Here is a 16,000-nt window from a genome sequence, read left to right on the forward strand (position 1 = left end):
TATCATATCATCTGCAACAGGTATAATTTGTCTTCTTCCTTGCCAATCTGGATACCTTTTATTTCTTTGTGTTGTCTGATTGCCATGGCTAGGACCTCCAGAACTATGTTGACTAAAAGTGGGGAGAGTGGGCATCCTTGTCTTGTTCCCAATCTTAGAGGAAAAGCTTTCAGCTTCTCATTGTTAGTATGATATTGGCTGTGGGTTTGCCATATATGGCCTTTATTATGTTGAGGTACTTGCCCTCTATACCCATTTTGTTGAGTTTTTATCATGAATGTATGTTGAATTTTGTCAAATGCTTTTTCAGCATCTATGGAGATGATCATGTGGTTTTTGTCCTTTCTGTTGATGTGGTTGATGTTGATGTATATTCAAATGTTTTACCATCCTTGCATCCCTGGAATAAATCCTACTTGATCATGATGGATGATCTTTTTGATGTATCTTTGAATTCAGTTTGCTAGTATTTTGTTGAGTATTTTTGCATCTATGTTCATCAGGGATATTGGTCTAGAATTTTCCTTTTTTGTGTGGTATCTTTGTGTGGTTTTGGTATTAGAGTGATGCTGTCCTTGTAGAATGAGTTTGGGAATATTCCCCCCTCTACTTCTTGGAAAACATTAAGGAGGGTTGGTATTAAGCCTTCACTAAATATTTGATAAAATTTAGCAGTGAAATCATCTGGTCCAGGGATTTTATTCTTAGGTAGTTTTTTATTATGTATTCAATTTCATTGCTGGTAATTGGTCTATTCAGATTTTCTGTTTCTTACTGGGTCAGACTTGGAAGGTTGTATTTTTCTATAACGTTGTCCATTTCTTTAGGTTATCCAGTTAGCATGTAATTTTTCAAAGTATTCTCTCATAATTCTTTGTACTTCTATGGTGTCAGTAGTGATTTTTCCTTTCTCATTTCTGATTCTATTTATATGTGTAGACTCTCTTTTTTTCTTGATAAGTTTGGCTAGGGATTTATCTATTTTGTTTATTTCTCAAAGAACTAGGTTCTGCTTTCATTTATTCTATTGTTTTATTCTTCTCGATTTTATTTATTTCTGCCCTAATCTTTATTATATAATGTCCCTCCTTCCTCTGATTTTGGGCCTCGTTTGTTCTTCTTTTTCTAGTTTTCTTGTGAGTTTAGACTGTTCATATTCGATTTTTCTTCTTTCCTGAGGTAGGCCTGTATTGCAATATACTTCCCTCTTAGCATGGCCTTCACTCTCCCAGATTTTGTGGTGTTGAATTATTGTTGTCATTTGTCTTCATATATTGCTTGATCTCTTTTTATCTAGTTATTGATCCATTGATCATTTAGGAGCATGTTATTAAGCCTCCTTGTGTTTGTGGGCTTTTTCATTTTCTTTGTGTAATTTATTTCTAGTTTCATACCTTTATGGTCTGAGAAGCTGGTTGGTACAATTTCAATCTTTTTTAATTTACTGAGGCTCTTTTTGTGGCCTAGTATATGATCTATTGAAAATGTTCCATGAACACTTGAGAAGAATGTGTATTCTTCTGCTTTTGGGTGTAGGGTTTTGTAGATGTCCATTAGGTCCATCTGTTCTAATGTGTTGTTCAGTGCCTCTGTCTCCTTGCTTACTTTCTGTCTGGTTGATCTGTCCTTTGGAATGCGTGGTGTGTTTAAGTCTCCTAAAATGAATGCATTGTATTCTATTTCCTCCTTTAATTCTCTTAGTATGTTTCACATATATAGGTGATCCTGTGTTGGGTACATATTTATAATAGTTATATCCTCTTATTGCACTGATCCCCTTATCATTGTTATGTCCTTCTTTATCTCTTGTTACTTTGTTTTGCAGTCTATTTTGTCTGATACAAGTACTGCAACTCCTTTTTTCTCCCTATTAGTTGCATGAAATATCTTTTTCCATCCCTTTACTTTCAGTCTTTGTATGTCTTTGGGTTTAAAGTGGGTCTCTTACAGGCGGCATATAGATGGGTCTTGTTTTTTTAATCCATTTAGTGACTCTATGCGTTTTGATTGGTGCATTCAGATCATTTACATTTAGGGTGATTATTGGTAAGTATGTATTTATTGCCATTGCAGGCTTTAGATTTGTGGTTACCACAGGCTCAAGAGTAATTCCCTTACCATCTAACAGTCTAATTTAACTCAGTATGCTATTACAAACACAACCTAAAGGTTTTTTTTTCCTCCTCCATTCTTTATGTATTAGGTAGCATCTTCTGTACTCTTTGTCTATCCCTTGATTGACTTTGGGGGTAGTTGATTTGATTTTGCATCTGCCTAGTAATTAATTGTTCTACTTTCTTTATTGTGGTTTATTTCACCTGGTGACAGCTATTTAGCCTTAGGAACAGTTCCATCTATAGCAGTCCCTCCAAAATACACCGTAGAGGTTGTTTGCGAGAGGTAAATTCTCTCAGCCTTTGCTTATCTGTAAATTGTTTAATTCCTCCTTCAAATCTAAATAATAATCTTGCTGGATGGAGTATTCTTAGTTTGAAGCCCTTCTGTTGCACTGCCTTAAATATATCATGCCACTCCCTTCTGGCCTGTAATGTTACTGCTGAGAAGTCTAATGATAGCCCGATGGTTTTTCGCTTGCATGTGATCTTTTTTTCTCTCTCTGGCTGCTTTTAAAAGTCTGCCCTTATCCTTGATCTTTGCCATTTTAATTATTAAGTCTTGGTGTTGTCTTCCTTGGATCCCTAGTGTTGGTAGATCTGTGCACCTCTGTGGCCTGAGAGAATACCTCCTTCCCCAAATGGGGAAGTTTTCAGTAATTACCTCCTAAAAGACACTTTCCACCCCTTTTTCTCTCTGTTCTTCTCCTACAATGAGAATATTGTTCCATTTGGATTGGTCACACAGCTTTTTCAATATTCTTTCATTCCTAGAGATCCTTTTTTCTCTCTGTGTCAGCTTCTTTGTATTCTTCTCTAATTTCTATTCCATTTACCATCTCTTCTACTACATCTAATTTGCTTTTAAACTGCTCCATTATGTTTCACTTCAGATATGCAATTTCTTAATAATTGAATCTCCATCCTAAATTTGTCCCTGAGTTCTTGAATATTTTTCTGTACCTCCATGAGCATGTTTATGATTTTTATTTGACCTCTCTTTCAGGAAGATTGGTGAGTTCAGCCTCACTTAGGCTTTTTCTGGTGTTTGTGAGATTTTGTTTTGAACCAGGTTCCTTTCATGTTTCATATTTGTATGTCTTGCTTTTGTGCCCAGAAGCTCTTGTCTCTGGAGCCGCTCAGCCCCTGTAGTGATGCTGGGTATCAAAGGGGAGCAATGCTGGTGCCTGTGGGGGAGGACAGAGCTGTTTCCTGATTCCCGGCTGCAGTGCCTGTCTCCACTGTCACAACCAGTGGGCTGAGCACACAGGTATAAGCCTCTGTGCTTTGTGTTTGTAGCTGCTGTAGGCAGGGCCTCCCTTTGGCTGGCCCGATGCCAAGGCAGGGACTGCTGGCTTGCAAGCCAGTGCCATCCGGCCAGGAGGAAGGCACAGCAGGCTGTGTATCACAGCAGGGTGCTGCAAAGCTGAGCAGCCAGGCAGGGGTATGGAGCACCTGAAGCTCTTCAAAGTTCCCAACCTGCTGGGCAGAGCGTGCCCAACCTTGTGCACCTATCCCTTCTCCCAAGCAGCAACCTCCATGCAAACCCCACCCCTTCAGCAGCCCTCTCACTGCTAGGAAGCCTCTCAGACCATCCATATTTCCTTTATCCCAGTGCAGCCAGATGTGGATCCCTGTCCTCCACAAATGGCTGGAATCTCAGTCTCTCCAAGTATTCCACCTGTCTTAGCTTTCTAACACCACTAATCTCCAGAGCACCATGCAATGTAGGTTTGTGCTCCCAGAGCAGATCTCCAGGGCTGAGCATTCAGCAGCCCCAGGCTTCCACCCCTCCCCACTCTGTTTCTCTTCCTCCCACCGGTGAGCTGGGGTGGGGGCAGGGCTTGGGTACTGCCAGACCAAGGCTTTGTTTTGTGAGGTTTGTTCTTTTCTCCAGGTGTATACAGTCTGGCACAGCCTTGTTTCCTGTTGCTTTTTTAGGATTAGTTGTATTAAATATTTTTTCATATTATATGTGGTTTTGGGAGGAGTTGTCTCACCTCTCACGCTGCCATCTTTAATCCTCAAGAAGTGATTAAAGATTTTTAATGATGCTCCATCCTTGGTACTTGGAGTAAATCTTACCTGGCCATGTAGTAAAATTATTTTTACCTTACCAGACTTTAGATAGTAATAGGATATTTACATCTATGTTCATACAATATATTGGTCTGTAGTTTTCTTTTTAACTTCTTTATCTTTAGGTTCTAACACTGTCCTCAGAAAATGGGTTAAGATGTATTCCCTCTACTTCTAATTTCTGGAAGAGATGTAGGAAACTGGCATAATTTCTTTAAATGTTTTATAGAATTCACCAGTGAAACCATATGGGCCTGGTACCTTCTCTTTGGAAGGTTACTAATTATTGATTTAATTTCTTTAGCAGATATGGTCCTACTCATATGATTCCTTTGTATGAGCTTTGCTGGATTGTGTCTCAAGAAATTGGTACATTTCTACTAAGTTATCAGATCTGTGGCCATAGTTTTTCATAATATTCCTTTAATATCCTCTCAGTGCCCATGGGATCAATAGTGATGTCTCATTTTTAATTTTTGATATTAGAAACGTGTGTCTTGTCGTCTTCTCAATTAACCTGATCAATTTCCTTGATACTTTCAATGAACCATTTGGTTTCCTTGAAATCCCCTATTAGTTTCTTGTTTTCCCTTTCATTGATCTGTTTTAGTTTTTTTTCATTTCTTCTCCTTACTTTAGTTTTATACTCCTCTTTTCAGTTTTATAGGGTGGAAGCTTAGATCATTGATTTTTTCTTTCTCCCTCCTATGTGCATTCACTGGTATAAATGTCCCTTTTAGCACTGCTTTCACTGCAGTCCACAAATTTCAATAATTTGTGTTTTCATTCATGTAGTTCAAAATACTTTACTTTTCCCCTGGGATTCCTTTTTCAACCCAGATATCATTTAGAAGGACATTTAAAAATTCCCAAATATTTTGGTATTTTGATGTATGTTTCTGCTATGGAATTCTGGTTTCATTTGACTGATCTGAGAGCAAACTTTTTATGACATGGCTATTAGTTTGGTGGGGCACCATAACACATTACCACACAGACTAGGTGACTTGAGCAGCATTTTATTTCCCCACAGCTGTGGAAACTAGAATCCCAGGACTAAGGTGTCAGCAGGGTTGGTCTCTTGAGGCTTCTTTGGTTTGTGGGTGGCTGAGTTCCATTATCTTCGCATGGTCTTCTCTCTGTGCCTGTCATACTTTGTTTTTGTAAGGATGCCAGTCATATTGGATTAGGGCCCACTCAACTGACTTTGTTTAAATTTGACTTCTTTATATACTCTGTCTCCACATACAGTCACATTCTGAGTGATTGGGGGTCAGGATGTCAACATATGAAGTTGAGTTGGGGGACATGTACTTCAGCTCATAGCAATGTCTATTCTTTTAAGCATGTTGTGATGCATTTTACTGCACAGAATGTGGTCTAATTTGGTGAGTGTTTCATTTGAGCATGAGAAAATGTGTATGTCGCTGTGGGATCGAAAAGAAGTTTTTGCTTCATGTATTTTGATCATGTGTTAAATGCACGTGCAAAAATTAAGGACTGTGGTAATTTCTTGAAGAGTTGATCCCTTTATTACTATGTAATTTCTCTCATAATTTTCCTTGTTCTGAAATTTGTCTAAAATCAATGTAGCTACTCCAGCTTTACTATAACAATGATACACTTTTTGCCACCTCTTTAACTTGTAGTCTTTATATATAGTGTATATTTTTACACAGCATATGGTTCTTTACCTTGAAAAGGATTGTTGATTGATATCTACCATATTTGTAATAGGTTTGCATTCACTGCACTTTTATCTTCCCTTTTCTCTGCCTTCTGTGATTTTTGACTTTTTACATGATTCCATTTTATCTTTTAGCAAATTAATGATATTTAAAAATTTTGTCCATGTAACATTATAGTTTATAATAAACATGTCAAGGTTCTCTAAAATAACAGTATACTGCTTTGGGCAGTTTAGGTGCCCTATAACAGTCTATTCCCAATTCCCCACCCCTGCACCTTATAACATTGCTGTCATTTTTCTCATTTATTCATAAGCTATGGGTATATTCTTACTATTATTATTTTGAACAGTTATCTAGATGCTGGTTATAAGAAGACATTTTTATTTACCTTATTCCTCAACACCCTTATGTAGAATTCAGTTTCTAACACACATTTTCTTTTGTCTTTTCTTTTTTTTTTGCAAATCTTGTCTACTGGGAAAAAATTCCATTTTTGTTGTCTGAGAAAGGGCTTGTTCTCCACTTCTGAAGGACAATGTCATGGGATACAGAATTACAGGTTACTTTTTCTTACAATTCATGAAATATTTCACTCCTCTTGTTCCTTGTATGATTTCTTGAGAGGCCCTTTTAATTTTCCATTGGGTGCTAAATATGTGTTAGGTAACAGAACTGTAAGTAAATAGGCCTTTTGTGTGAAGTTTTATATTTATCTGACCCAGAGTGGGGCTGTGTTACTATTTGTTGTATGGGTGTCAAAGGCTTCAGTATCCTCATGGCCGTTTTTGTCTCACGTTTTATATTTCCCTATGAACTCAAGTAGGTTGTCAGTTATACTGGGTCCTATTGATATGTTGGTCAGGTTTTGGGAAGGGTGTTTTTAAATCTTATGATTTTTTTAAAAGTATACCCATGTCCCTGAGCTGAACTTTTCCTTTTCAGCTGTGATTGTATTTCAAATGAGAAAAGAAATCCCAATAAATGATAAACTTACAAAGATATGGCAAATATTACAAAATCTGAAAGAAATTGTAGTATCTGTTAATGAACTGCTTGACTATCTATATAATTCTTGTTTTCTATATTTTTTTGGCTACATAGTCTTTAATATCCTATGACAATTTCATTTCTTAAACAGAGCAAGTAGAAAGTCAGCCTTTTCTCTAATACAGTTGATTAAAATATTAATAATTAGACGCATAAAACATGACTTCACACAGATGTACTTGCTTTTGTTAAGACTGCTGTAAGTGTGCTTCCTATAATACATGTTTCATTTACCATTGTATTTGTTGCATTATAGATTCTTGATACAAAAGAACTTCTGCTTGGACCAAGTATTGAGAACTGTGTCCCGGCTTATGATTTTACATGCCTGATTAGATGTATTTTCTATGGATTAGCTTATTACCATGTGCATTAACAATTTTTTAAATTAAAATATCTTTAATATACAATCTTGTGTTGATTTCAAACACACACCACAATGGTTCAACAGTCCCTGTGATCAGCTTATATTGTTATTATGCCCTTTTATTCCCCTCCAGCCACCCATCCGCATGAACCCTTTCACCTTCATAACCACTAGTCACTTCTCAGGGTCTAAGAGGTCTTCTGTTTTGCTTTTTTTAATATTCCACAAATAAGTGAAATCGTATGGCATTTGCCTTTCTCCACCTGGCTTATTTCACTGAACATAATACCCTCTAGACCCATCCATGTCATTGCAAACGGCAAATTTTTCTTTTTACGGCTGAATAATATTCAATTGTGTCTATGTACATATCCTTTATCCATTCAACTATTGATGAACACTTAAGGTTTCTTTCACAACTTGTCTATTGTAAACAGTGCAATAAACATGGGAGTGCATATGACTTTTTGAATCAGGGGTTGTGTTTTCTTCAAGTAAATTCCTAGGAGTGGAATTACTGGGTCAAATGGTATTTCTATTTTTGTTTGTTTTTTGAGGAACCTCCATACTGCTTTCCACAGCAGTTGTACCAATTTGCAGTCACGTGCAACAGTGCAAGAGGGTTCCTATTTCTCTGCACCCTCAGTGTTTGTTGTTTCTTGTCTTTTGGATAGTGGCTGTCCTGATGGGAAGTGTTATCTCATTGTGGTTTTAATTTGCACTTCCCTGATGATTAGTGATGTGGAGCACCTTTTCATGTGCTTGTTGGCCACTTGCATTTCTTCTTTGGAAAAGTGTCTTTCTTCAGGTTCTCCATTTTTTTATTGGATTATTTTCTTGGGTGTTGAGGTGAGAGTCCCTTATATATTTGGATGTTAACCCCTTATCAGATAAACTTTATGAATATATTCTCTCATACTGCAGGATGCCTTTCTGTTCTGACAGTGTCCTTTGCTGTTTAGAAGCTTTTTAGTTTGATGTAGTCCCTCTTGCTCATTTTTTATTTTGTTTACCTTGCTGGAGGAGATGTGTACAGTAAAAAGTTGCTCATGCTTACATTCAAGAGATTTTTGCCTATGTTTTCTTCTGTTTTATGGTTTCATGACTTACATTCAGGTCTTTGATCCATTTTGAGTTTACTTTTGTGTATGTAGCTAAACAATAATCCAGTTGTTGAAGAGGCTGTCTTTTCCACATTGTATATTCATGTGTCCTTTATCATATATTAACTGACCATGTATGTGCGGGTTTATGTCTGGACTCTGTATTAGTGTTCCATTGATCTATGGGTCTGTTCTTGTGCCAGTACCAAGTTGATTACTGTGGCTTTGTAGTAGAGCTTGAAGTTAGGGGGCATAAGTTCCCCATGTTTGTTCTTCCTTCTCAGGACTGCTTTGGCTATTTGGGGTCTTTTTTATTGCCATATGAATTTTAGAACTATTTGTTCTAGTTCATTGAAGAATGCTGTATTTTGATAAGGATTGCACTGAATCTGTAAGTTCTCTGGGCAGGGTGGCCATTTTGACAATATTTTTCCTATCCATGAGCACAGGATAGATTTCTATTTATTGGTGTCTTCTTTAGTTTCTCTCATGAGTGTCTTGTAGTTTTCAGAATATAGGTCTTTCATCTCCTTGGTTAGGTTTACTCCCTAGGTATTTTCTTTTTATTGCAATTGTAAAGTGAGTTGTTTTCCTAATTTCTATTTCTGCTAGTCTGTTGTTAGTATATAGGAATGCCACAGAGTTCTGTGTATTCTGTATCCTGCAACTTTGCTGAATTCAGTTATTCCAGTATTTTTGGGGTGGATCCTTTAATGTTTTCTATGTACAATACCATGTCATTTGCAAATAATGTTTAACTTCTTCCTTACCAATTGATCCCTTTTATCTCAGTGTTTTCTGATTGCCATGGATAGGACCTCCAGTACTATGTTGAATGAAAGTGATGAGTGGCATCCTTGTCTTGTTCCTGACCTTAGATGAAAAGCTTTCAGCTATTAAGTACAATGCTGACTACAGATGTCATATATGGCTATTATGTTGATGTACCATACACATTTTGTTTTTATTATGAATGAATGTTGAATTCTGTCAAATGCTTTCAGCCTCTATTGAGATGATCGTGTGGTTTTCATCATTTTTGTTAATGTGTACGATATTGATTTAAAAATATTGTACACCATCCTTGCATCCCTGGAATAAATCCCACTTGGTCATGATGACCTTTCTGATGTATTTTTGGATTTGGTTTGCTAATATTTTGTTGAGGATTTTTGCATTTATGTCTACCAGGGATGTTGGTCTACTTTTTCTCTGGTTTTGGTATTGAGTGATGCTGGCCTCACAGAATGAGTTTGTAAGTATTCCCTCCTACTTTTTGGAATACTTTAAGAATGATGGGTATTAGCTCTTTAAATGTTTGGTAGAACTATGCTGTGAAGCCATTGTACCTCAGCTTTTTTATTACCAATTCGATTTCCTTGCTGGTGATTGTTCTGTTCAGATTCTGTTCCTTCCTGGGTCAGCCTTGGACAGCTGTATTTTTCTAGGAAATTGTCTATTCTTGGTTGTCCAATTTTTTGGCATATAATTTTCCATAGTATTCTCTAATTCTTTGTATTTGTGGTATCTGTTGTGATTTTCCTTGTTGCTGATTTTGTTTTTCTGCATACACTCTTTTATTTGGTAGGTCTGGCTATGGGTTTCTCAAAAAAACAGCTCCTGGTTTCATTTTTTGTTGTTATTTCTGCTTTGATCTTTATTATATCCCTCCTTCTACTAACTTTGGGCTTCATTTGCTCTTTTTCTTGTTTCTTTGTGATTTTATACTATTTGGGATTGTTGTTTCTTAAGGTAATCCTCTACTGCTATGTACTCTCCTCTTAGAACTCCCTTTGCCACCTCCCACAGATTTTGGGCTATGGTGTTTTTGTTTTCATTTGTCTTCATGAATTGATTTAATTTGTTCATTGATCCATTTATTATTTAGAAGCATGTTAAGCCTCCATGAGTTTGTAGGCTTTTTAAATGTAATTTATTGCTAGTTTCATATCATTGTGGCCTGAGCTTTTTGATACTTTTGATCTTTTGTAATTTATTGAGGCTTTTCTTGTGGTTTAGTATGTCATCTATTCTGGAGAACATTCCATGTGCACTTGAGAAGAATGTGTATTTTGCTGCTTTTTTATGGAGTGTTGTGGAGATATGTTAAGTCCATTTGATCTAATGTGTTGTTCAGTGCCTCTGCTTATTTACTCTGTATGGTTGATCTATTGATGTGAGTGGTGTGTCTGTCTTCTAAAATGATTATATTGCAAATCATTTCCCCCTTTAATTATTAGTATTTTAAATATTTAGGTGCTCCTATGTTGGGTGTATATATAATGGTTATATCCTCTCATTGGACTGGTCCCGTTATCATGTCATGTCCTTTGTCTCTTGTTTTCAATCAATTTTGTCTGATATAAGAACTGCTAATCCTTTCTTCTCCCTATTATTTGCTTGAAATATCTTTTTGCATTCCTTCACTTTTAGTCTGTGTATATAATTGGGTCTAAAATTTATCTCTCGTAGGCAACATATTGATGGGTCTTGTTTCCTTATCCAGTCTGCCACTTTGTGTCTTTTGATTGATGCATTCAGTTCATTTACATTTAAGGTGATTATTGATAGATATGTACTTATTGCCATTTTTTTTTTTTGGGTACTACCCCCTCCACCCCCCGTTGCTTTCTTCCTCTCTTATACTCTTCTCTTGTTATTGGTGGTTTTCCTTAGTGTTGTATTTGGATTTTTATTTAACTTTCTTGTGTAATTTGTTGTAGGCTTTAGTTTTGTGGTTGTGAAAGTTTCAATGATAGCTTCCTTACTATACAGTAGTCTATCTCAAACTGATTACTGTATTTCAAACACAGTCTAAAGATATTTTTCTTCTTCCTCCTCCACATTTTCCATGTCAACCTGCATTTTGTTTATCCCTTGACTGACTTTATGTAGTTGATTTTGCGTTTGTTTTCATTTTGTACTTACTTGGTAATTGGTCTACTACCTTTACTGTGGATTTATTTTCACTGGTGAAATCTCTTTAGCCTTAAAGTTATTTCCACCTACAACAGTCCCTTAAACATATCCTGTAAGGCTATCTTAGTGGTAGCAAATTCCTTCAACTTCTTTCTGGAAATTATTTAATCCCTGCTGCAAATTTTTATGAGTCTTGCTCAGTAGATGATTCTTTGGCTGGAAGTCCTTGTTTCTGTATTAAATAAACATCTCGGCACTCCCAGCCTGAAGAGTTTCTATTGAGTAGTCTGTGGATAGCCTGTTGGGATTTCCTTTATAAGTAATCCTTTTTCTCTCTCTGGATGCTTTCAACACTCTCTCCCTATCTTTGATCTTTGCCATTTTCATCATTATATGTCTTGGTGTTGTCTTCCTGGAGTTCCTTTTGTTAGGGGTCTCTGTTCTTCCATGACCTGAGTATTTCCTTCTCCAGATTGGGGAAATTTTCAACAATTATTTCCTCAGAGAGACTTTCTATCCCTTTGTCTCTCTCATCTCCTTCTTATACCTCTATTATGAAAATAGTTTCATTTGGATTGGTCACACAGCTCTCATTATTCTTTCATTTGTAGAGATCCTTCTTTCTGTTTCTCAGGTTCTTGTTTTCCTGTTTGCTAATTTCCATTTCATTTACCATCTCCTCTACATGATCTAATCTTTTAAATTCCTCCGTTATGTTCCACTTCAGATACTGTATTCTCCAGCTCTGAGTTCTTCAGGTTTTCTTTCTCTTTGTTGAAGTCCTCTCTGAGATCATGAATACTTTTCTGTAAATCTGTGAGCATGTTCATGACTTTTACTTTGAAATCTGGTTGATCTTGGGTCAACCTTAGCTCAAGCAGATTTCAGATTGGTGTTTTGTTCCATTTAGCCCTCTTTCTGGGGTTCTGTCATGTACTTCTGATTGAATCATATTCCTCTGTGTACTCACTTTGTCAGGGTTTCTGTGTTTTTTCCTTTGTATTTGGCTCTGCTATACTTTCTGGCCTACAGAGTAATAGCTTTATGAAGGCATCATACAGTGCCCAGAAGCTCAAGATTTTTACACTCTAGTGCATGGTTTTACTTTGTGGAGGTTCCAGCTTGTCGTACCATGGGAGCAGCATCTTTCTATCTGGCGTCTGTAGTGGTCTAAGTCTGGGCGGTGGCTTGCTTAAGCTGCTGCCTTCACGATCAGTTCTGCAATCTCTGCTAAAATCATTGTGGGCAGGGCTACCCTCTGCCTGCCTGCAGTAATAGCAGGGTTCATGGAATGGGTGGACCAGTGTGCAGCTGTGCCTGGACCCAGAGCACCAGGCTTGGATACCCACAGGAAGGAGCTCTTGGGGCTGGCTCCTGCAGGCATCAACTGGGTTGGGCTGCAATGGAGCCAAGGAAGCGGGGAGCGTCTCCCTCTGCCTGCCAGGCAGCAAGAGCTGATGCTGCCGCTGGGCAAAGTGGGTTGGCTGCCAGCAGAGTGTGTGCAGGGAGCAGCCTTGGGGCTCCATTTCCAGCAAGGGAGATGGAGCGTCTGGGACACCCAAGAGTTCCCCATCTGGTGGGCTGAGGTATGGCTTGGGAGGTATTTTCCACCTACCTTTCTTCTGAGTTCCATCCAACCCTTGCCCCAGTGACCTTTCCTACTGCTATAAAGTCTTTCAAACTGCCACCTCTGCTTTGGGTCTCAGGCCTGGCAGAGCATGCTTGTCCTCCCAAAGCAGCTGGAATCAGCCTCCCAGAGCTGTCCGCCTGTCCCTGGTGTGCAGCTCCACCGAACACCAGAACCCAATGTAACGTGGGCTCGTGCTGCCGGAGATCTCCATGGCCAGCTGTGCAGCACTCCTGGGCTCTTTCTGCCTTCCCACTCCAGGCCTCTTTCTCCAGCCAGCGGGACTGCGTTGGGGGAAGGGCTTGGGTCCTGCTCAGTCCCGACTCTGTCACTTTGCCCTTTTCTGTGAGGTTTCTTCAGGTCATTTTCAGGCTTAGTCGTATTTGCTGTATTTTCTGCTCTTATGTGTTTGGGGGAGGACGTTTCCACCTTGCCATACTATTCTGCCATTTTAATCCAAATCCCAAATTCATGGAGTTTCACATGTGCATACACCTCTGGGATCTGACCCCTTACCGTTACCTGGCACGTTCTGTCATGCACCTTTCTTATCATTTCCCACTTCCACACTTGCCCATACTCTGCACACAGACTTCTTCCCTGAGAGTGTGTTCCGTTGTTTCACAAGGACTGACTTCTGGACAAACTGTTCCCCACACTCACTACAGGAATTGCAGCTTCTCACCTGTTTCCACTGGTGGGAGATCAGAGGTGATTTTTGGGTACAGCATTGCCCATACTCCTTGCACACAAAAGACATTTCTCACTACCAACTTTGTCTCCTCACGTCTCAGGAGATTTAACTCAAGATAAAACTTTGCCAACAATACCTGCACACAAAAGGCTTCTCTCTGAGTGTTTGCACAGATGGGCTATCAGGGATGATTTTCGGATAAAGCCTTGCCCACACTCCTGGCACACAAAAGGCTTCTCCCCTGAGTGTTTCCACTGGTGGGAGATCAGGGATGATTTTTGGATAAAGCCTTGTCCACACTCCTTGCACACAAAAGGCTTCTCACCTGAGTGTGTCTTCAGATGTCTCAGGAGATTTGACTTCAAGCTAAAACTTCGTCCACAATAACTGCAAAGAAACGGCTTCTCCCCTGAGTGTGTCCTCTGATGGGAGATCAGGTATGATTTTCGGATAAAGCCTTGGCCACACTCCTTGCACACAAAAGGCTTCTCCCCTGAGTGAGTCTTCTGATGTCTCAGGAGACTTGACTTTGAGCTAAAACTACATCCACAATACCTGCACACAAAAGGCTTCTCCCCTGAGTGTGTCCTCTGGTGGGAGACCAGAGATGATTTTCGGGTAAAGCCTTGGCCACACTCCTTGCACACAAAAGGCTTCTCCCCTGAATGTACCTTCTGATGTCTGAGGAGATTTGACTTCGAGCTATAACTATGTCCACAATATCTGCACAAAAAAAGCTTCTCCCCTGAGTGTTTCCACTGGTGGGAGGTCAGGGATGATTTTCGGATAAAGCCTTGCCCACACTCCTTGCACACAAATGGCTTCTTCTCTGAGTGTTTCCACTTGTGGGAGATGAGGGATGATTTCTGGGTAAAGCCTTGCCCACACTGCTTGCACACAAAAGGCTTCTCCCCTGAGTGTGTCTTCTGATGTATCAGGAGATTTGACTTCAGGCTAAAACTTACCCCACAGTACCTGCACACAAAAGGCTTCTCTCCTGAGTGTGTCCGCAGGTGGGAGATCAGGGATGATTTTCGGATAAAGCCTAGCCCACATTCCTTGCACACAAAAGGCTTCTCCTGTGAGTGTGTCCTCACATGGGAGATCAGGCATGATTTTTGGATAAAGCGTTGCCCACACTCTTTGCACACAAAAGGCTTCTCACCTGAGTGTGTCTTCTGATGTCTCAGGAGATTTGACTTCAAGCTAAAACATCGCCCACAGTAACTGCAAAGAAAAGGCTTCTCACCTGAGTGTGTCTTCTGATGTCTCAACAGATCTGACCTCCAGCTAAAACTTCGCCCACAATACCTGCACACAAAAGGCTTCTCCCCTGAGTTTGTTTTCTGATGTCTCAGGAGATTTGACTTAAAGCTAAAAGTTTGCCCGCAATGCCTGCACATAAAAGGCTTCTCCCCTGAGTGTTTCCACTGGTGGGAGATCAAGGATGATTTTTGGATAAAGCCTTGCCCACACTCTTTACAAACGAAAGTCTTCTTCCCTGAGTGTGTCTTCTGGTGTCTCAGGAGATTTGACTTCCAGCTAAAACTTCGTCCACAATACCTGCACACAAAAGGCTTCTCACTGGAGTGTTTCCACTGGTGGGAGATCAGGGATGATTTTTGGATAAAGCCTTTCCCACACTCCTTGCACACAAAAGGCTTCTCCCCAGAGTGTGTCCTCTGGTATGTTACGAGGTTTGACTTACTGCTGAAGTCTGGCCCACCCTCCCTGCACATATATGGACTCTCTCCTCGGTGCGTCTTCTGGTGCAAGAATAGTGCTGACTTATCAGTAAAGTCCTGTCCATACTCCCTGCATGTTAAAAGATTCTGTCCATAATGTGCTTTTCTGTGTTCAAGCAGCTTTGTCTTCTGATTAAAGCGTTGCCCACACTCTGCACATTTGAACGCTTCCCATCCTGAATTTTCTCTTCCTCTTAATGCTTTGCCTGTTTCTTTAGGATTTCCCCTCTGGGCTTGGCAGCCCTCTATTTCCACCACTGAGTTCCTTTGCCCCAGACTTACTGCCTGGGTGGGGTATGTGCTGGAAGTTATCCCAGACATCTGACTCCCCCTCCTCAACAAGGTCTGGGAGTTTTCTTCTCTCTCTTGACCTGCTGCCCTATCACTCTGGTCACTCTGATGAGAGAGTTCTTCCTGCTCTTGTTCCTGGTGCTCCAGGCCAGGACTCCTTGGCTGTAGGTAATTTGTTGCACGTGCACCTGCAGACATCTGAGCAGAATTTTCGTAAATCGTGTGCCTCAAAAGGATGTGCTGAGTGCAGGCCAGTGGGCAGCAGGGACAGAGATGGATTTCTGGCTTTGTTTCTGCTGGAGAGAAAAAGTGCCCACTCAGGA

At 39.6% G+C, this 16,000-nt stretch overlaps 1 protein-coding gene across 6 annotated transcripts in view; it reads right to left on the reverse strand.

Moving 5' to 3' along the window:
* Nucleotides 1–6,330: 6,330 nt before the first annotated feature.
* LOC130680783 (zinc finger protein 337-like) overlaps nucleotides 6,331–16,000 on the reverse strand; it is a 34,135-nt gene continuing 24,465 nt past the window's right edge. For 4 of the 6 annotated variants that reach the window (XM_057492151.1, XM_057492152.1, XM_057492153.1 and 1 more), the window contains one exon: nucleotides 6,331–15,973. In XM_057492151.1, the coding sequence (XP_057348134.1) occupies nucleotides 13,752–15,973 (2,222 nt within the window). In that variant the 3' untranslated portion in view covers nucleotides 6,331–13,751. The remainder of the gene's footprint in view (nucleotides 15,974–16,000) is intronic. The other 2 variants (XM_057492155.1, XM_057492156.1) reach the window with 1 other exon arrangement.

Source organism: Manis pentadactyla, chromosome 14 (assembly GCF_030020395.1).
Source record: "Manis pentadactyla isolate mManPen7 chromosome 14, mManPen7.hap1, whole genome shotgun sequence".
NCBI classification, from domain to species: Eukaryota; Metazoa; Chordata; class Mammalia; order Pholidota; family Manidae; genus Manis; species Manis pentadactyla.